At 29.2% G+C, this 24,001-nt stretch overlaps 1 protein-coding gene across 1 annotated transcript in view; it reads right to left on the bottom strand.

Annotated features, from left to right (window-relative positions):
* The window catches only part of LOC136989234 (transmembrane protein 104-like), a 40,525-nt gene extending 20,641 nt beyond the window's left edge, over positions 1–19,884 (bottom strand). Inside the window, exons 1-4 of the mRNA XM_067287334.1 lie at positions 19,681–19,884; positions 5,780–5,901; positions 5,561–5,705; positions 855–927 (exon numbers count right to left, since the gene is read on the bottom strand). Of these exons, the coding sequence (XP_067143435.1) occupies positions 855–927; positions 5,561–5,705; positions 5,780–5,901; positions 19,681–19,725 (385 nt within the window). The 5' untranslated portion in view covers positions 19,726–19,884. The remainder of the gene's footprint in view (positions 1–854; positions 928–5,560; positions 5,706–5,779; positions 5,902–19,680) is intronic.
* Between the last annotated feature and the right edge of the window lie 4,117 nt (positions 19,885–24,001).

Raw genomic sequence — 24,001 nt, forward strand, 5'->3', positions numbered from 1 at the left:
TTACTTTTTAGATGGCTTAAAAAAGTTGGAGAAATGCTTGGAAAATGTTGAAAAATAAAAAAAAAATCTACTTAAAATAATTTGTTTTTCTATCTTTTTCTAAGGACTTATTGAACAACCCTCATACTATTATTGTTATTTGTATAAGTAGTTATTTATTTTACATTTAATTAATTCAATGGTTATTTTTACACTGTAAATTAAAAATTTTTCAACTTTTGAAACATTTTTAATTTGATTTCAATTTATTAATATGTTCTAATGAAAACAGTTAAGTAATTTCATGTATATGGAATAAGGAAATGAAGCATAATGAAAAAACATTTCAAAATTTGAATATTTGTAGCCTGATGAAGGCATTTGAATAAGGTTGAAAATGTTCGACTACAAAATAAGGTACCATTTGTTACTCATTTTTAAAATAAATGCATTTATTTGATAATGTATAATTCAAACGCATATTTTAATAAATATATCCTTTCAGACATTACTTTTTAACTGATAAACACAATAAATGGCATACACACTTGAATACTCTAATGCAACTGGACTATTTTATCCTTGTTAAAAAAAAACACTGATTCCTGAAAATTTAAGTTAATTTTTAGATGTAAATATGGTGATTAGTGTGAAGACATTTTAAATTGTTCTCTTAAAAGGCTAACAAAGAGTTAAAAAAGATAAACTAGAAATCATTTTTGGATTAGAAGATGTAATTATAATCAAATTTTTTTTCTGAAAGTTTAACTCAAGTGAAAACTTCTAGTGAGGAAAGGGTAGAATAATCTGGTTGTATTAGAATGTTTAAATATTTCAAAGAAAATATTTCAAAAAAACAAGATACGCCTACTTACTGCTTAATAGAAGAGGCACTTTTTCATCATGTTCTATAGAATTTGATATGACTTCATCTCTCATCAATCCTTTCTAATGAAAGATAAAAAGAAAAAACTAAAATCATTAAACAAGTAAGAATTTTGGACTTTTAAAATTTTGTTAACTCAAGTAAAAGAATATCATAAATTAAAGTAAAAAACAACAGAAAATATAAATGTATTGTCGCCCTCTAATTATTATGTATATTCATTTATAATAAAACAATATTAATTGGGCTGTAAATTTCAAAAATTGTAGACTTGTAAATTCCCACTGGTGTCCCTTAATCTCAAGAATGGGGTTAGAGAAGAAAGTCGAGATCAGATAGGAAAAGTTTAAGGAGAGGATGCCCCGATTAACTACATATGAACTTTCAGTTTGAACCAGAGATCACATTATTTCAATTAAAAAATTTTCCCCTGAATGGAGTTATAGATGACCAGCATAACTCTGTTGTTATCAGTATAAGAATGATGTACAGGGTTTGCCCCTGTACATCATTCTTTTCCTGACACTACTAAAATTGAGAGCATTGTGACAATGTCACAGTAAATAATTGCTCATTAAAGATTTAAAATTATGCAGATTTTTATTGTTATAAATATTTATGATCATACATACTTGATATAACTATAAAGAATATAAATATATATGATACATAAATTAACATAGCACAGCAGGTGTGTTTATAAAAACCTGTGAATATATTGGAATACACGAATTAAACATATAAAATATTATTTTATATGTTTAATTCATGTATGACAGTATATTTTTATTAATTTATTTTGTGCATGTTATATAAATAACTAATTTTCATCAATGTAAAAATCAGATTTTTACACTGATGAACCATATCTTAAATAAGAGGTACTCAGTCTTTTTCTCTTTGCAATCTCCAAAATTAGAAATTAATCATATGCAACTCTTCAAATCAATATTCTTTAATGAATTCCAAAGGTCCTTGAAATTTACTTGATAATCTTTATATTATTTTCGGTTGTGAATCTATGCTCAAAAAACTTTAAGCATGAAAAATTAAGTTAAAGAAAACATTTTTTATATTGTTGAACTTCACTTAATCATAAGCTGTGGATAACAGTCCATTATGAATTTTAGATCACTTCATAAACTAGAATTTTTAGTTAAAACATCTACAGTTATTTTTATTTCTAATCTGTGATGATAGTCAAATGGTAAGTTATGAAACCTTGAGCTTCTTCAATATACAGATATATAACTGTATTCCAGATATCCCTGTATAACAAAATAGTTAGGTTTCAGCAAACTGTCATGTTATGTGAATCCTTGCTATACGAAACAAAGTACTAGTGCGAAATAAAGGGTTACATTCGGAAAGTTAGCAAAAGTATACTATGCTTTTTTGTAATTAGGTAAAATACATTTATTAAAGCAACTGATAATTAACTAACAATCACAATCCAAAGTATTCCATGTTAATATCAATGTTTCCTTTGCTGCTAAAAACCGTTAACCAAGGATGTTTTCTTTTTGGCAATATATCATCATATTCTAAGCTTCCCTGTTGGCATTAATCAGAAGTATCAGCAACATGTTCATTTTTCTCTACTTTTTTACATAAAATCTAATATTTTCATTTGCTTGAATTTGCCTAAGAGATTTTTAAAAATGTAAATCTTTTTATGTAGTAACTTTTAATTTAATCTATAAAAACAAAACACAGTAACAGTCCTTCGAATTCATTCAGAGCACTAACACTAATGACAGCAACAATGGATTTATAGGAGAGCCAGAATAGGAAGCTAGGATAAAGAAGAAGAAAAACTGTACAATCTGTTCTGATTAAAGAAAACCAAGTGAAAGACACAAAACACCATTGAAAATTTCAACACTTTAAAATCCATGGAAAATTTGAGACGACATGCATACTTGCTTGAATAAAAAAATATTGAATGACAGTGAACACCCATAAAAATGCTGTAATGTTTTTAATGGGAATGTGTCCAATTCTCGAATGTGTTAGAGCAAAACCACATTGTAGGAGGGATATCTGTATATATGTAAACATATACACATATTTATAACAACACTTATTTTGAAAATATAAAATAAATTTTCATATTAAATATTTAAATAAATTCATTCTTCCATTTTTTATTTCAAAATCCAACAGTAAAGATGCCACTTATATTACAGAGTTCTACAGAAGTCAAATTTATTGCAGATTTTATGAATTTGGAAGGAAAACTTTACAAAATCTTTCTTGATAAATAAACTGAGATGTTAAACCAATTAAAAATGCCTTAGAAATAAAATTAAAATGTTCAATTAACTAAATAGTGTTTCATTTTCTCAATTAATTTTTATATAGAACAAAATTTTCCTAGAATTTTTATTTCTAATTTTTTATTTTTTATTTTTATTACTTTTATATTATTACGGAATTTAAATTTATTGTACAATGCCATTAATTAACCTTATGTAAAATCAGTATCTTTTTGTATGAAATTCATTTAGATACACATTATTTCCAGTATCACAATTTAGTCTCTATGTTTATATTTAGTATTTTTGTGTTATGATCTTCAATTAATACCAATTAATATTTTTTACAGATAAGCTCTCAGAAAACTGCATGATTAACTTGTTTTCATCATCTATTTGTTCGAAAATAATAAATAAAGCATTTAAATTGTATATACTGTTTTATGAATAATTTGATCAGATTGTGATAAGATATAACAAATATTATTAACTAAAGTTCATGCTGAACTATTCAGCATCTAAATACTTCAGGATAAATTCTACCATATTATATGATAGCATCCTACCAAGAAGATAAGCAAATACAATCAAAAATAAAAGCAAGAAGAAAAATGGAATTAGTAAGATTAATCTGTTCATTATTTTTATGCTCTTCTTCATATATTAATGAAAAGATTCAAATTATATAAGAGGCTAATAAACTATGTTATAGATGTTTCATGACCATCAAAGTCTCTTAATAGATTTAAGTGAAAACAAAGGACACCAATGAAATGAACTCACTACTGCTTTTTAGGGTTTCTCAAACAGGATCCCAGTTGTTTTTTTAACCTGGGAAATCCTGCAAATTTCTTAAAAGTTTACTTTTTTTCTTATTTTGTGTTCAAGTTGAGGAAATTTTGCAAATAGAAAATATAATTAACTCATAAACCATCAGAATACATTTGTATTTATTAATTTTAAACCTACTTATTAGTTTTTTAAATTTTTGCTTGTTATGGTATGTCACAAATGGTCAATAATCAATGTGTAGCTTATTTGTGGCAGGACTCTGAAAATTCTTTACTTGTCAGAACCTGTAATATCTGGAATAATTGTGCTTATACTGTCTTAATTTTTAACCATGCCCAATAGCTTCAATAACTGCATAATGTCAGGTTGTGCAAATTGGGCAAGGATACAAACAAGTATGAAGTCTGCAAGTATGAAGTTTTTCTTCATAAACCTGATTATTAAAGACAAACAAACCACCAAATTATTGGGCTATAAACTTGATGTTTCTATTAAAGCAGCCGAAGTAAACAAATCAAGGATACTAGAGAGCAAAAGAAGTACTACAATCTCGAAAATGAACTAGAAATCTTCCAGGCTACAGGTGAAAAAACAGATAACATCTGTCTTCTCTTAAATGCAATAAACACGATTCCAATCACGTCAATTGAATCAGAAAGGGCATTCTCGGTAGCAGGACTCTTCATTACTAAAATAAGAATCAGATTGAGTGATTGGAGTATTGACCATCGTTGCTTTTCAAAATCTTATAAAAATTTACAATAATACTTTGTATTATGTTTTATTTAAATAATGAAAATACCTTCTACGTTAAGTTTGATCTATGTTCATTTTTTAAAAATTTTCAAGTCAATTCAAAGCATTTTTGTTGTTGTTGTATGCAGTTTCCAGCAAACTTCAATAAATTTTTTCTATTTGTGAAAATTTCTACATAATTCAAAGGTAATTTTTAATATATATCTTACACAGCATTATTAATATGATTTTGGAGGTTGCAGAACGTATTAAATTACTTTAAAAAAATGAAAAATAATTTTATCATTTGATTTCAAGATATTTTGTATATCTTAAAAATAATTAATTCTATCCCTGGATCCTGGGAAACAGTTCACTTTTTTCCCAAAATCCCAGGACAAGCAATAGACAGGAAAATGAGAAACCCTACTGCTTTTAAATCATCACTAGAATGTTTTCAAATCATTTTTTAAAATATTTACTAAAATGTAAAAAGTGCATATGTAAGCAAATCTATTGAATTGGTCAATGTTTGAAGTAAATGAACTAGATACCATATTTAAGTAAAAAGAAACTCAAACTGCTTTTCTAAAAAATCGAAAATAAGAAATTATTAGGAACATTTCTGGTCTGCTGTTTGGCCACTTCAGTTAACTAAATCCAACTAAAGTGAATAGTACATCTATGAAACACAACATCCAGATTCCATAACAGACAGTTTGGGTTTCCTTTTATTTACAATTTGTTAAATTAATCTATTTTTAGAGCATTAGTTGAATACTTAAATAAATTAAAATAAGGTTAATGTTTGTATTGCATGCAATTTAAAAAGTCTCAAATTTTTTGAAAAAATTTGAAGTAATATTTTTTTACAGTGCTTACAAGAGAGCACCAAAACAAAGGTGCTCACCACTAAGTCTTGCCCGCTGGTATTGATTGCATGCATTTGTTCTTCTTCCTCATTAATCACCTTTTTTATGTGCTGAACCGTACGCCAGTGCACCATAGCATTGGCCACTGCCATTGTCTCTACTACAAAAGTAACTGTAAGAAAACTGGAAAAAATTCAAAATAAATATGTTTACTTTATTTTTAATTGTGGAAACATACAAACAGTATAAAAACTCACCTCATAAAAGCAATTGCAATTAAAATCACTAAACTTAACATCCATCCCGCATGACTAAATGCTGCTGGCATGGTTAACGCACCGGTTCCAACGATTAAATTGAAGATGTAAACCAGCCCTACCTGTTAAATAATCAAAACAAGATCAAATAAATAAAACATATAAAACAGTTAAACTTGTAATAAATCAAATTCTTGTTCAATTCTAAAAATTTTAATAAAATTAATTTTTATCAAATCTGCTGATTCTGAGATTCTGCTAGAGTATTTAGTTTAAATTATTTATGCCACAGTACAAATGTGTTTAATGCATCACATATCATAATATGTGATTTAAGATTAATCATCCAGAATGTCCTGTAAATCACGCCTTAATGCAGGTATTGTTTATATTCTCGTAAGTAATGTTTGTTTCCTTCATATTTATCATTATGTACACTATATTTCTTATCATATCTTATATAAAGTTTATTTTATAATCGAAAACCCATCATCTTTGGATATAACAAAGAATCGACATTATTAAACCCCTACTTCCTGTATTAGACCATATCAAAGATTAATAATATTTTAAAGTTTGTTATATAAAATTTTGAAAATTTAACATCTTTGGAATTAATATGAATTTTTAAAAATATATTTACTTGAATTTTTGAAAAGTAATATAAAAATATCTTAAACAATGCATATTAAAGATATTTTAATATTATATGAGCTGCTCACTTGCCAAATTGATTAACTCCACAAAACAAGAAGTATAAAAATTGATAATATAAATTACTTTAACTTTAAATAGACATTGTACAATGTATTTTTGTATACTGTTATATTAAAGCATATCGTTAATGTAACGATATATAAAATTAGTTACACAAAAAATTTCAAATAATAACGATTATATTAAGGTTTTACAAATGGAGTTAATCGATTTGGCCTGTAACGGCTCATATAATGCTATGAATTCTAGTTTTTTTCCTATAAAAGTTTAACTCAGTACACAAACTAATTGAACTGCAGTCTGATAAAATATAAAACAGAATTAATACTTATTTATTTATACACTTCTAAGTAATTTAAAATTTGAAACTGAGTGAAACATCGAAAATAATTTTTTTAAGTCCAAGTACAATGTTCAAAGTTCTGATATCAAATTAATTTAAGTTTTTTTCTTGTTTACTTTAAATTTCTTATAAGAAAAATTTTCCAAATGCAGTTAACTAATTTAACAGTTAACTATGATGAGATCAGAGTAATAAATATTATATTTAATGTATTAAGAAATATTGGAATTAATTTTCATTAAACTATTACTATTTAGGCAGAAAAATTATTAATATACAACAAATTATTTTGCCACCAATAAACTTTATCAATATATATTTTAAATTAGTACTTATATTTAGAAAAAATACATATTATGTCAATAAAAATAATGCAAACGATCGAGGATTGATAACTAAAAATAAAATTTTTGCCACTCAACAGGTTAATATGTAACTTTTGTGGTTACGTATTAGGCTAAATTCTTAAATTTCTGCAAAAAATCATGTTAAAATAATTAACAAAGAGAGATTTTCACTCTTTCAGTCTATAATGACTGTTCATATCATTCTTTATCTCAATTGTCATGTCTATCTCATCAAGTTTCAGCCTATCAGCTTGCACTTTTTCATTAAAAGATTTACTGTAAATAAAATTACACTTAAAATAATTCTGAACGGAAACTACACTTATCAGTAAATCAAAACATATTTAAAGATTTAGTCGTTAAGTATGCTTTCCTATAGTGAAATAACAATTAACAGATAAAGAATAAGTTTGTTTTAGTTTATAAAGGTCCAGATATATTTGTTTGCTTGATAAGAGTGAGCCATTAAGAGAATTTAAGTATTTATCTTTGAAAGTAAATTTCAGAAATAGTCTTTATCTGAAAATATTCAATTACATTTTTAAAATTTACGTGATTTAAAAATTTCTAATTTATACAGAAATGACATTTTTTTTTCATATTTATGGATTTAATGCTACTTAGCAATATAATTGTATTATTTTTGAATGAGAAATTAATTTTTTCAGATTAAAAAAGATATTGACAATTTTTATTGCAAAATACGTTGTGTCCAAATAACATAGTTCATTCACAAGAGTATTAAACCATTTTCTATTATCTAATTATTTTTAATTGAGTAATTTCAAATGATTAACTGGAAAGTTACATTGCATAGATTTATATTAACAGTTATTCTGCATTACAACTGTTATCGACATATCTAAACAAATATGTACGAGTTACATAAGTATGTTAAACAACTCGATATACATATCGATACATAGCCAAATGATTGCCTTAAATACTCAAGCTATTAAATTATAATTATTAATTTGGATACAAGGTAATGCCTAACATCTACCTCTAGTAGCAAATTACTTAGTATTATTAAAATTAGCAGATTTATACCTGAGTATTTAAGGTTACCGTTTGGCTATGTATTGTACAGATTAAGATTTTGTTTAAAAATTCATTCAACCATAAATTGTTTTTATAACTTTATTGTAATTTACATCTCTTATAAACTGATTTAATATAAAAATGACTGCATTTTTAAAGCATACTATAAAATTTAAAAACTTATCAAAAATAAGATAATACTATACTGATATTACTTAGAGATAATCAGCTGCTGATAATATATATGAGCCTAATGAAAGCCTTTTACAGCATTTAGACAACATCACAGCAAAGTCCTTATACACTGATAGGCACAACATACAACACACAGTAATGAAAGTAGCACAAAGACATAGGAAAATGAGAAATACACATGTTATAAATAAAAACATGAGAAATGAATGAGAAGACTTGAATAAACACAAGTTTTATTGTCTCTGTTTTATATGCATAGTAGCAATTTATGCTTTCTATTCAAGCTATTCATGTGTGCAGAGTGATATTTTGTACTAACTTGGTCATACTCTACAATTTTGTAATTGACATTTTTCTGTATTATGCATTGTTTTCCAGATAATTGTGCTGCAAGTGTTCTTATCTTGTAGCACTTAGTTACAATAACTATACATCACATTCATATATGTAGTTATCTAGTTTGTCAGTTTTGTGGGTATATAAGAACTTTACTATGCACCCTGTATATGACAGTTTATTCTATTAAGTATCGTTTTAGGAATAATTTCAATTACAAAAGAATAAATTATCAATTATACGAGTTTGACAAAATTCTCAGTTCAGTAAATGTAGGGTCACAAAAATAAAAACACTATATAATAAAAAAAAAAAAAACGTATATTATGTCCTTTCTTTCATCTCAGGAAATAAATCTTATGGTAGAGTCGACCTGTATTTAGAGGCTACTCATCTGCCTCAGTATACAAAATTCTAAATAGAAATTGACTCCATGGTAAGGCTTTCTTCCTGAGGTACTGTGAGGTGTGAAAAAGAACATAATAAGACTTCTTTTTTTTATTATATAGTGTTTTTATTTTTGTGAATTTACACTTACTGTCCTGGACATTTTATCAAATGTATATTACATATTTACTTGTGCAATCACTAGAGGGAAGATTCATAATGTTTTGCATATTGAAGTGTGAAAAAGAGCATAATAAGACTTTTTTTTATTTATTTATTAATTGTATAGTCTTTTATTTTTGTGAATTTATCAATTATATGAGTTAACACTGCATATCTCAGAATTTGAATATTCCAGTTTGCCTTGAGAGAAGACTGCATTCTATTAGCAAACAATAAAGCCCACAGAATAATAAATTTGAATTTTTACCATGTAGTATGCCTTATTTGAAGCATTTAACTATGCTAATTAATATAGGATAGCAGCTGTTCCGTTCAGAGAACAAATACCTTCCACAGATGTTTTAAAATGTCCAAATATCTAATATAATAGTCAAGAGTTAAATAATTAATAATTTTTTAGAAAGTTTTCATAATTAATCATTTATAAAATATATTTTAAAGTTGTACTGCACTGAATATTTTAAACATATCTTCATTGAAAAACATTAAGATATTATTCTTAACCAAAAAATTATGTTGAGCAGACTGTACACGTAATATTTAAATTTATGTAAATAAACAAGCATTATAACTTTAACACAAACAAATTTTGGAGACTTCCTTTCTATTTTTTTCACTTTACAGGAACATAAGTGTAGTCATAAGTAAGATCATAGTAAAGCAGAGTTCAGCTTCCTTTCTTAATCTCACTCTTAGGACTTTAGCAATTTTACACATTTAGGCAGTGAAAAACCTGAAAAACTTTTGTGGTTTGAAAGGTGCAAACGTTTTTTAGCAAATTGCAGTTTTGATTTTTACTGTTATTAAATTTTCAAATAAATACATCTGATATTTAAATAATAACAACTATAACCCAATTTTAATTAATAAAATCCAAACAATCTGCCAAATTATCAGGCTAAAAGCAGCCAATAATTCAGATAAATAATAGTTTGAATTCTGATATTTAATTTAATGATTTGTATCGTCTTGCTTTCCAGAAGAATTTTGAATCATAATAAGAGTCACTTCATTATAGTAAGCATTGCCACTCATTCAAAGTTCATAAGAATCTAAATAAATATAACTACTAATTTTCTGTTTATGTTTAATTTTATAACTGAGACAATGCAATGATAGACTGATTCATGTTAATCATATTATATTTACTTAGCAAACATAACCAAATAAAAAATAATTTCTTAAAAACTTTTAAAAGGCAGATTACTTCATAGGTTATAATAAGGCTAATAACAAATTAGAAATAAATCAATTTGTTATTAGCCTTTTTATAGCCTGATAAGTAATCTAACAGTTCTTTTGGCAATCCAAGTAAAATAGACTGCTTGTTATTAAAACTTTTCTATAGATAATATACTTTATGAATTGAGACACATATATATTATACTAGTAATTAAAATTAAGATATTTAACAGTTTGATATTTATAGCAACAAACGATACAAAGCATTATCTTAATTCCATAATTTAATAAATATAAATAATGTTCTGTCTATTATAATCTTAATATATTGATATAAGAACTTTATCCAAAGAAAATATATATGAAATGGTTTTTAACTAACACGTAAAGTTACAGATCTCACATAAATTATGAATTATAACTCCCTAACAATAAGGTGACCAACTATACTCATTTACTGAGTTTTGTACTCTTTTTTCACAAACCGTACTCTTTTCAAATCCTGTACTCTGAAAGTACTCATTTGTATAATTTTATACTCATTTGTATTTCTAAAACATTTTTTTAGATTATTTTATTTCAATTTTATTAATTAAATATTTAAAATTATTTTGACAGTGATTTGAATTTCACGCGCGCATATTGCTTGCCGTTTCCGGCACGTCAGAGGACAGGGCAAACACCAGACACGAGTTTGACAGTGATTTGAATTTCGTGCGCACATATGGCTGCCGTTTCCGGCACAATTGAGAGGCCGTATTATGTACTGTACCTGGAGAGATAGATAGATACTACAGACCACTTTTTCTAACAACGTCAAAATTACATTTGTGAAAAGAGATGGATATATCTATCTCTCCAATATTTGTGTACATAATCCCCAGGCTGATCTTTGATGTGCAGTATGTACGGCATGCTTGACAGTCTTGACGCATGCATAGTATGTATGGCAAAGTTTTATGGGAATTCCCTTTCTGTTTTTTTTCATCTATGAAATACTTGCAAAGTGTACTCTTTTTGAACAAAAAATAGTTGGTCACCTTACTAACAACAATATTAATTCATTCATAGACAATGAAAAATCATTTATTTATAATTCAAGAGATGTATAGATAAATAGTTTGCTAATTATTACTCATACTAATTGGGTAGTTCACTGATTAAGTGATAATTATTCTCCAATAAGCAGATTAATCAGTAAATAATCACTCAATTGGAAAAACATAATTTAATAGTTTTTAATTTAAATGAAATAAACATTAAAATATGATGTTTAAAGAAACTATAACATTTTTAAAATAATGATAATCATAACGACAGTTTTGTTAGAAATTGCTAGGATTTTGTATTTGTTTTCAGTCTAAAATTTTTACTCAAACTGAATGTTCTATTATAATTTTTAAAAACATATATTTTTTTAAGGAATAAGCTTCAATCATATTCATAGCCAATTATCACATCTGATTAATTAATTTACAGTGTCATCTGTCTATTTTTGAAAGAAATTTCTTGTTTTTAAACAAGTAGATTGTTATTACATTGCCAGTTATTTCATATTGTTTTGTTAATTACATTGCATTCAAAAAAATGACTGACTTGTGGAAGTAATTCAGACACAGGTCAATTAATTTATGAATTAATAATGGTAAAATGTGACTGCCAGAAATATTAAAATCATTGTGTCTATTTGCTCAGAATAGCATCATTACAGAATCATCAAGAAAGTATTTAATCCACATTTAAAAATGATAATGAAACATTATCAATCAATGTCAAGAAACAATAGTAGTTTAAAGTGGTAATTTTGATTATACTAAGATATTAGGAAATTATATTGGTACATTATTCGAATCACATTGTCCAATGTTTGGTCTGACCTTTCAACTGGACACTAACAAGATCCACAAAAGCAGACAGTTTGATTTAAATGGTAAGACAATGACTATTACCAATAAGTTGGGTTAGTTATATTGATCAGCTGGGAATAAGAGGTAACCTGCTGAAGACATTAAGTGAGCAGAGAATGGGAGCATGTATAGTGCCCAAAAATTTTTAATTTAGAAAAGAGCATAATTGTTATTTATGTGCCATCTGCAACAGTTTTAAGTCAATGCAGTTCTTCTTTTTAAAATAAATAAATAAACAAAGCTTACTGGAATTAATTTATCCGATAAAATGACAACCTTTTTTTACGTTCCAGCAATATTCTATTTCGTAAAAACGTTTTCAACTGCCTTCAGCAGCCATCTTCAGTTAACCAGTACAAAAAACTTAGAACTCTAAAAATACGCACGTGGAGTTCTAAACGTATGAAAAATTAAATGAAATTCGAACGCGCTCTTGCAGATCGTCGGTCATGCGCATACACGGTAAAAAACAGTGTTTCTTAAGATGTTCCGTCGGTAACGCGCTTACACGCTAAAAAACGGCGTTTTTTGATGTTCTGGCTATTTAACACATTGCTAGTCATTTTTGGTTATGTAAGAAAGATTTCCAAGCTGTCGCCAACGTGTCCGCATCTCTATGGTTAATGCAGCTTGTGGTTAAATGGGCTCTGTATATTTCCATTTTCTCAACATGTTTAACAGCCTGTCTCGATCTTGCGGCTCTCACGATCGAGGCTTTATCCCAGTATACCGTTATTCCTTGCTCCTTCGCAAACGCTGCCAGTACCGTAGTGTCGACATTTTTGCTCACAGATTGCTTGTGCTCATATATTCTCTGCTTTAGGCTCCTCATCGTAGCGCCGACATACACTAGATCAGTGTTAAAACGATTATCTCTAATTGGGATAGAATATACCCCCGTTCTGTCGATGTGCTTTTCTTTTCTCTTATCATTCCTCAAGATGCTATACACCGTCGGGTTACGCCTGTATATTACTCGCAAGTTCCTATGCTTCGATATCTTCTTAACCACCTTACTTAGAAACGGTATAAAATCCAGAACTACGTTTTTTCTTTGCACAGGTTGGGGTTGTTGTTGGTCCTGTTAGAATACATAAGAAACGTAGCACTGCAACATGGGTACCGGAGGAAAATAATCGACAACCTGATTATGAGAAGTCATAAACGTAAACAGGACCAACAACAACCCCAAACTGTGCAAAGAAAAAACGTAGTTCTGGATTTTATACCGTTTCTAAGTAAGGTGGTTAAGAAGATATCGAAGCATAGGAACTTGCGAGTAATATACAGGCGTAACCCGACGGTGTATAGCATCTTGAGGAATGATAAGAGAAAAGAAAAGCACATCGACAGAACGGGGGTATATTCTATCCCAATTAGAGATAATCGTTTTAACACTGATCTAGTGTATGTCGGCGCTACGATGAGGAGCCTAAAGCAGAGAATATATGAGCACAAGCAATCTGTGAGCAAAAATGTCGACACTACGGTACTGGCAGCGTTTGCGAAGGAGCAAGGAATAACGGTATACTGGGATAAAGCCTCGATCGTGAGAGCCGCAAGATCGAGACAGGCTGTTAAACATGTTGAGAAAATGGAAATATACAGAGCCCATTTAACCACAAGCTGCATTAACCATAGAGATGCGGACACGTTGGCGACAGCTTGGAAATCTTTCTTACATAACCAAAAATGACTAGCAATGTGTTAAATAGCCAGAACATCAAAAAACGCCGTTTTTTAGCGTGTAAGCGCGTTACCGACGGAACATCTTAAGAAACACTGTTTTTTACCGTGTACGCGCATGACCGACGATCTGCAAGAGCGCGTTCGAATTTCATTTAATTTTTCATACGTTTAGAACTCCACGTGCGTATTTTTAGAGTTCTAAGTTTTTTGTACTGGTTAACTGAAGATGGCTGCTGAAGGCAGTTGAAAACGTTTTTACGAAATAGAATATTGCTGGAACGTAAAAAAAGGTTGTCATTTTATCGGTTCTTCTTTTTATCATCTTGCATATCAAGCAAGCAAGCCCATTACAATGTAACATAGACAGAATGCTAATTAAACAGATTCTGATTTCCTTTATTGTATGAATATAAAATCATTCTAGTTCTCTTTTTTTTATTATAGTGGTGCAACCATGCAGTGACATATACTAAATTTGCCAATACATATTGTGGTGTTTACTACTGATCAATGATGACAAGGAAAAAACTCAGTCTTTCCTTAGATACAGAGTAAGAGTGCAACTGTGCAGATACAAATTTAGTAGCAAGCGAGAGGTTGTGAGTGATTTAGATATTTTGCAAAGAAAAACATGCACAAGTGAGAAGCAAGAAATCTTGTTAGTGTGAGCAAATTTCTGAATTTCTGATTCTCGCACATATCTGACAGGTTTGATATTTATCGTGTCTTGCCTCTTCTCACAATACATTATTGCTCACTTGGAAAATTTGCTCACACATGTCATGAGCGAGCAAATTTTCACATGCTGTTAAACATGTTGAGATAGAAAAAATTCTATCTCAACATGTTTAACAGCAAATTGCTCACACCAACGAGATTTCTTGGTCTCTGACTACCAAAATTTATAGTGGTAACCCAACTAGATTGAGAATGGTTTATGAAATTTATTTTTCAATATTTGCATACAACTGTCAACTATAAGTAATATAATAAATATTTATATATGTTACTGGCCAAACCCAATTTCAGGCCAAATCAGTTTATCCTATGCAAGTCAGGATATACTAGTTTAGCCCAGGACAATGTAGTTTGGCCTAAATACTTTAGGTTTAACTAGTTTGACCTAGGCCAAACTGATTTATTCACAGCAAGTGATAAAATAAACATGGAACCTGTTAATGTGGGGCCCCTCTGGTGCTCCTTTCTCTCATACTTTTGTTATCTATTCACATTTTTCATGAACCATAGAGGGTGCTGCATTTTTACAAAATGGCTACTTTATCTGGGTTGTTTTTAACTAGTAATGTAAAATTAATCATATATTACTGTTCGACGTAATGATATATATCATAAAAATAGCACACCCCTGAACTTTAAAAGTATAATTACAGGATATTTTAATGAAAACACAAACGTTTTCAATCTACACAGGAGATCTTCCTCAGATTAAAGCATTTTCAAATGGAACGCGGAAATGGAACATTCTTAAGATTATTTGAAAAACGTATAAATGAGAATTTTAAAAAAATTTTTAAATATGAACTATGTGATATGCTGCTTAAATACCATTCACTTCTAATCAATACTGTTTTTTATAATTAAGTAGACTATGTTTGAATAAATATTGTTCAACTAATTGATTGCCTTTTAATTTTATTTTAACCATTAATATACTTGAATAATAATTCTAAATCAGTTTGGCCTAGGTCAGGGATGGCGAACCTTTCTGAGTCCGCATGCCATATTTTAAGCATACTTAGCTTTAAAGATGTTAATGCGTGCCAAAGTCTTAGACTTCAAATAATGATATCTAAAGAAATTAAACAAATACGCTTTAATTCGAATAAATGTAAAAAATCTGATTGAAAAAAGGATGATCAGGTGATAAACAGAAAGGATAATTGAAAAGGACAGAAATCATATGATACATTACATGCCAGATGATTTCTCTTACGTGCCACTTTGGGCACGCGTGCCATAGGTTCGCCACCCCTGGCCTAGGCCAAACCAGATTGTCCTGGGCTAAACTAGCATATCCAGACACATGTAGGATAAACCCGTTTGGCCAGTAACATATACAATCGTCAAAAGTAAAATCACACTACCATGAAGGAATGTGCATAGTCACATGCAAATTACAGGACCAGTAAAGATGACAGAGATGTGCAAAAAATTAAGTTTGCATATGCATCAGGTCATGTGGTACCCAAACTGGGTACCACAATGACCTGATAGCATAAAGACCAGCAGCCAGCTTGGGCCATAAATGCTATCATTAATGTTTCACAGCGTCCAAACATTTTAAGTTCGGATGGGTTTTATGAAAAAATATAAATGTTAATAATGAATTAAATCTTCATAAAGTACTACCTCTCTCAACCTTTTACTGATGTTTAACTTGTGCTGGCAATAGGTCATGCAGTACTCATTTTCACAGCTGTTTTACGTCATAAAATTTTTGTTATGAATAGTCTATATTGGGAACAAGTGAGCCAAGCTCATGAGGTAAGTGAAGCAAATCACTTACTCATGGAATTCAAACATTTTCTTATGGAACATTAAAAAACTCATATTGTTTGACTGATTTGAAAAAAATAGTTGTTTTTGTCTGAAATCTGAAGATTGTTCGTGTTTGATTTTGATAGATAAAGTCTAAAAGGAAAGTTTTTTCATGTGATTTAAATAACATTTTTGTTTTTTCGATTAATTTGAGTGTAGAGGTGCATTTCGAAATGGATCTACATTTAATTTATAAATCCTTACTTGGAATTAGACAGATAAAGGTATATAAATTGAATTTTTTTCTGTGAATACTCTATACTGAGAACAAGTTGGTCAGCAATATACAGTACTGTACATGGGGAAAACCCCTAGTATACTTAAAATAACAACTTCTTAATTAATCAATGTAATTGAGAACTGTCATAAAAAGTAGATTTATTTGGTTATAGTGTAGAGTTTTAAGTGACTGCTATGATTACTATTACAATTGAAACTGATCAATACTCAGAACTGACCTTATTATCATCAAAAATACAGGCAGAGATTAAATTTGGTACTTCATTAAAGTCACTTTAACTTACTGCTACCAAAACCAATTCTAGAAATAATAATATGATATTTACAAGAGATAAAATTGATAGAGGTAGAACTTTTGTAATAGACAAATCTCAAAATTTTTTTACTAAAAAACTCACTATACAGATTATTTGAAATATGTTTGCGATAAACTTAAATTTTGAAAAGATTAAACTGTTTAGTTTTAGTTTTAGATAATTTACTTTCAATAGAAATCATTTAAATGTTTATTTAAAATTCCATTACACTTCATTTTAAAGTTAAAATAAAGAAATTTTAAATTTATGTAATAACATAAATTAACAAAGTCAGAATAAGATCAAATTTTCAGGGTTATTTGATTTAGAAATCATATACAAACTGTATATACAAGATAACATGCATATTATAATAAAAACAATCGATTTTATACAAATTTAGAATATTTTTATTTATTTACGGATAATTTATAAGACCAGAACTACTGCAGATGCAAAAACATTTTTACAACTATGGGAAAACAAGGAAAGCATGAAAGAATGAAACGTGCACACACAAACATTTTTAGAAGGATGGATAATGAGAAAGGAAGCACTAAAAGTGCCTATTATATATACACAAATCTGGATCTATAGCAGGAAAAATCAAGGATCAAAGTGCACATTCACAGAGATTAAAAATTGGAGCAATTAATTTTGATAAATTATTCATTCATATTTAGTTAAATATTCTCTTCAAAGTATTTAATTAAAAATAATTAAAACTGCTGATATATTAATTCAGATAATACTTAATCAAAATTCACCCAATGTTTATGGCTTATAAGTATGCTTGATTAGATTATTGTAACTTGAATTAATGTTGAGCAGTGCCATCATATTATAATCAATAGATAATTTGAGAAAAAATGAATCTAGAAGAATTTAGTTCAGGTATCTGAAGTATAGCTTGTATTACATACAGTGTGTTTTCTGTATATATTTTATGAATTTTACAGCTATAAATTTTGTTAAATTATTTTAAAAAGTTGTTAAAATGTTCTTTTTGACTTTTATCACTTCATATGTGATAAAAGTGACTTTTTATCACTTCAAAATTAAATTACATTTGCTTATATTTACACACTTAAGCATGTAACTCTTCCATGATCTTTTCATCCAACAAAACAATTTTATAAACAGCACTGTGATTTCCTCTTGAGTGTTTTCTTTTCCTTATAAACAGCAGAGCTATATTTCTAAAATTGAATAACTATTTGTGACATGAGAAATACTCTGGTTATCACAACATTAAATTTTATCTTGAATTCAATATTAATAATATACACAAATAAACAGCAATAATAATACTGATCATAGTTTTATATACTAGTTAAACTACTAGTAGATTATAAACTATGATTATAGTTTTAAAATACTTCTTAACTAAAATTTTAATTGATGTTGATGACAAATTAAATAGAAGTATAGTAGAGTCTGTTCTTCTCCGGTGACGCTTGCTAATAGCATCGATTCTATATGTTAACAAAGCACACAACTACTTTTCCAAGGTGCAACATCGCGAGACAAATGTCACTAACTCAAACATAACCGTCAAATAGCCAACATATTTAAAATTTAAGTACAAATAGAAATACTATATATGTATACAAATTTGCACACGACACCTTCACAAAAATTCCATTACTTAGACTTGCATGTTTGCCCCACCACAAAACTTGTCATTTTTTGGTAACTCGTCACCCTCTCGGTTCAAATTAAGTAAAACTTGTGAAAATTTACCATATAGAAATATCAGAAATTTTAAATCAAGAATAATCTTCAATTTAACCTTAAAAATCATCTCTAGATGATTTTTAAGGTTAAATTAGCAAAAATTAAATAAATAATAATGCAGGTATTTAAATATTTATCAAATTATATATTAAGTCAATAGTGTATCTTTTATATCTTGCAACCGTCGTACGCATTCTACGCGGCAAGTACATTATGCAGAGCCGCAAGATATAGAAGCGATACATTCCACAAAAGTTTATTAAATATTTGGTAGTTTATTAATCATTTTAAAATCTATCTGTCGTCGAGCATCAGACTCCAAAGAAAAAAAAGCATAGATCAGTGTAGTGTAAACAAAGTGAATTTGTTTATAAAGAATGAGATGTTTTCTAGAAAAGTATATATTGAAGTTAATCACATGATCCGAGTGGAATTATATCCATAAAGGATAGCACAGAGATCACATAATTATGTAATCAATAAGTTACAGATATATATGACGACATTATAGATTAAATAGGGCATTTGTGGAAATTAATATCTTATAAACTGTATCAGAAATCATTAAATAACGACGAGAACATTCATTATTGATTATCAGAAGAAGATTTTTGTCATAGATGCTTTAAAAATGTATTGTCACAGGTCAAAATAATTGTGTGCGTTAGTTAATGGGAACTGTAGTTGTCAGGAGTTACAATTAAACTACTTCTAAAACAAGATCTGAATGAAGTAAACTCACTGTGGCTGAATAACCTTCACCCGCATCCATCTGATCTCCGGCCATTTCCTACGATCAGATTACAGGGAAGAAAACCCGCACGCCTTCCTTCGTTACTAAACTACATTTCGGTCGAAAGGTACATCTGAACCGCCAGACAGATGGTTGTGACGTCAATTGATATCTCCTACGAACCTCGAACATCGATACGCGTAAAACAGACGATAACCTTCATCGAAACGACGCATGGCACCCTCGCGGAGAAATTGGTAAATAGTAATTAAAAAAAAAACAAAACAAAACAAAATTGTATTTACAATTTAAAAATTAGAAACGTTGGAGAATCCTGTTTTTATAGTTAATTAAGTATTAATATTAACTAAAAGCAATAAAAGTGTCGTATAAAGTTGGTTTAATACCGCGCGACAGAGATTTGCCATCAAAATGAATGACCGAGCGGAAGGCGTCTATGGGAAATCCGGAAACGAATTCGATTTGGTCGTGTTCCGTCCCGGATATATTGTATTCCGGGCGCTCCCTGGCCGAATCCAAGATGGGCTTTCTAAGAACTGTTTCTGTGTTCACAGGTTTCTCAGCCAGACTTTTCCTTGTCTTCTTAGACCTCACATGGCGAAAAGAGTTAAAAAAGAAACAAGTAAAATCTCAAATTTTTTTCTTAGGGAAAAACCATTCCCTAAAGTATTGCTTATTGGAGTAGCCAGGATTTTGTTATAGGAGGGCCTAGTAGAAGCTGTAATTTTCTAGGAGGGGCACCAGGTTAACTGGGAGGGGCCGTGCCCACCCATGCCCCTTCCTGGCTACGCCCATGGTATTGTTTTTTTTTCCTTTCTGGCACCATATATATCTTTGGCCCGAAAGTTGAAATAACTAGGAAACTATTCGGGGTATAATGTTTATAAAGAAACTAGGCTGTAATCATGGCAACCGCCCACCTTTTTTCAACCAAATCATTTTTCAGAGGGAGTGCAAGAAGGAAATGACACATCTTATAAAATTTGATACTACCAGAGATATCTGGCTTTAATCGGGAAAAACTCTTCAAACAGTGTTGCTGTTGTGTCCCACGCACGCCCGATATTCGTCATTGGTATCTCTGTTTATATTTAGCACTAGCTATACTCTATTGTTTGTAAGTTTATCGATAGCGTCATAAATTTTATCAATTGGAACTGGAAACAATCGATTATATCCATTTAGATAAAAGTTTCGAAATTGATAGATCTGATTTATTCCTTTCGCAATTATTAGGAGAGCAAACGAGTTCGAAAAGGTTATCGAAACAATCGCAAAATGTACTTTGGCATATTTATTCATATGATATATACATATAGATGCTCACAAAATGGAAAAAGGGTGTAAAATATTATACACGTGATAAATTTAAATGGCTGGAAAAATGCAAAAAAATAGCTGCAGAATCCAGGAAAAGGTGTTTTCCTCGTTGCTAACCCACGTGGACGTTTACGAAGTACAATAAAGAGTATCGATTGGAAATTCGTTAGAAATAAAATTCAATATGTTACTTTTAAGTTTAATCATTTACGTATTAATTTACAGAGGACTTTGCTTTTAACGTCACAATATTATCATCTTACTCGTGGCTTAATTCTTATATATTTTCTATAAAAAGAACAAATTCGTATAACTAAATAGTATAATATATTTATTTTAATTATTGCTGTGACGTACAGTTAAGATATAAAACGAATATACAGTACTCGTATAGTGATAAAAGTTTAAGGGTAGGCAGAAACTCAATTTTCTATGCAGCATTTTGCTTGAGAACATGTACCGGTACATCAGTGATAATACCAGAAATTTCGGTTTCGGTTTTAGTCCTGGTATCTAGTTTTACAGCGAAATGAGCCAAGCGAATTATTTTCATGCAATATAAAACCAATTCATAGACGTATCTCGATATCCTGGCTAAAAACTTTCTACTCGAAGCATCACTTATCACGTCTGGAAAGTCTTTGTTCCGCAGGACGATCCATCAATTCGTGTCTTTGCTAAATCAAAATTATGGCTTGAAGCCAATTCCGTGAAATTTCTTGACTGGTCAGCCAGAAGCACTAATTTAAATCCCACGGAAAACCTGTAGGGAATTCTGGCCCACGAAGTATATAAAAATAGACATAAATACAAGATCTGATGGGCTACTAGTGGGCTACTAGAAAGATCTTCTAAATTGGTGGATAAATGCCAGAGTAAACAAACATATTCTTTAACTGAGAGATTGGGGTCTTGCTAGTAGACGGATTACGTAAGGCTTATCATGTAAAATAAAAATAAAAACTCATAAGAGTTAAAAGAAAATTTTATCAAGTGTTTCAAATTTGATTATTTAACAACTTTGTTAAGTTTAGATGGTCCCATTTTGTAAGTTACAACGCCCTCTTATCTTTCATTTAAAGTAATATAGATTTGCAACTAAGCATCATATTTCTATCTTCAAAGTTTTCAATAACTTAAAAAAAATGTTCTTGTTGAAGTTTTATATTTCACATAAAATTATTCATATCATTTTCTATTTTAATGCTTTAGAAATTAATATAAATATATGAAGTGCTAGAGCAGTAATAAACTACATAAATTTTTAATATCAAATTGAAAAAAATAACAGATAATATTATAAAATACATTTTTCATAAATTCAAGCATAAAATATATAAAATTACAGTCCAATTTCTATTTTTACATCTTAAAATTGTATAAATTCACAAGATGCAGCTGAAAGAAAACAGAATAGAAATAGCCGAAGTCGTGTCTGTACACTCTGATACGATGAATTTCTCCATTCCCATATTGTTCTTATTGTTTTTTTCAACATACGAGACCGTTGAAGGTGCGAACACATTTTAATTTTATTCTGAATACTGTATTAACTTCGAATAATTGTTTTTTCAGGAATTGTACAAGTAGAAAGTTTAGTTGTTGGTGAATGCAATGAAAATTTTGATCAGCTGGCTTGCAAACATCACTGCTTCGGAAAAGAATTTCTTTTTGGATCGTGTTTGAAGTTACCAGATACTGAAGATACATTTGTGTGTGTTTGCACAGGAAAACGTTCGCCGGACTTCCCAATGTAGTTGTTTTAAACTCTTATTAGTTTTTACATATACGGTAATCTGACAATTATGCTGTATTTTTGTACCACTTAAAAGTCAAACAACATTTCACGTAGTAGACTCTTAATCATATACAATGAAATCATATACAATGGGTAAAAATGCTTAATTTTTGTACATTCTGTTTGTACTTTTCATTACGATCAGAATTCAAATAAAAATAACCTTACAAACAATTCTGGGTCAATTTGAATAAGTTAGTTAATCCTTAGGACTTTATGCAAATACAATCAGAATGTAGAAAAATTAAGCCATTATACATTACCCAAAATTAAAACATTATCCTAGATCATCTTTTAAGCTAAACCAATGTATACAATGCAAAATATTGTGACGTACAGTACGTTCTCGTAAACTAATATTTTTTTAATAAATAAAATTTGCAGATAAATAAAGAATACTTAAAGTTTTTCTTCGTACCGGATCTTATAAGTTAAAATTTACCCAGAATATTTTAAAGTTCAATTCATTTCTCTATAGTTAGTGTATACATTGCTTAATATATAAGACATATTCCTATAAATTCACTGTATTGTTTTAGGAAAATAATATTTGCTTAATTTCAAACCAAACCATTACAAATAAATAAAATTGTTCAAGGTTTATAACATATAAAGCATGAATTGTGATTTATTATTTAATATAATAGATTAATAAAATAATTATAAAAATCTCTGAAATATATAAATTATATCTCAAAGTTTCATTGCTTCATTGTGGAGTTATTGTTATCTATATATATAAGCAATTGGTCCCATCTGTAATGTGTAATACCCCGTTCGCACACAATCCACGACTCCCTTCGATCTCGATTTACCTACCATCTGGATTGTGACTGTCGCCAGTCGAACGTCGTAGCGTTAGCACAGGCAGTCAGCTTGAGAACAACCCGGCTATTGTAAGCGATGATAAAACTGGCATAACTACTCGGTAAGTCACAAACACCAACACAGAAAATGGAAGTTTTGATTAGAAATAAATACTTTTTCTTGCCATACATCTAATACTAGACAGATGTCATCGTCTCTCCAAACATTGTTTTTATTTCTTTGCCGATAGCCCAACACGTGTTCTGTAGCCATCTTGTATTTTCTCACGCGCGTGGGATTGTGGGATCTCTCTTATGACTGGATCTAGTTTCAAGAACTCTCGAGTCAATCGCGATTGAACCTTGTTTCAGTCGAGATTGAAAC

Source organism: Centruroides vittatus, unplaced genomic scaffold, assembly GCF_030686945.1.
Source record: "Centruroides vittatus isolate TY-2023 unplaced genomic scaffold, ASM3068694v2 scaffold_450, whole genome shotgun sequence".
Lineage (NCBI taxonomy): Eukaryota > Metazoa > Arthropoda > Arachnida > Scorpiones > Buthidae > Centruroides > Centruroides vittatus.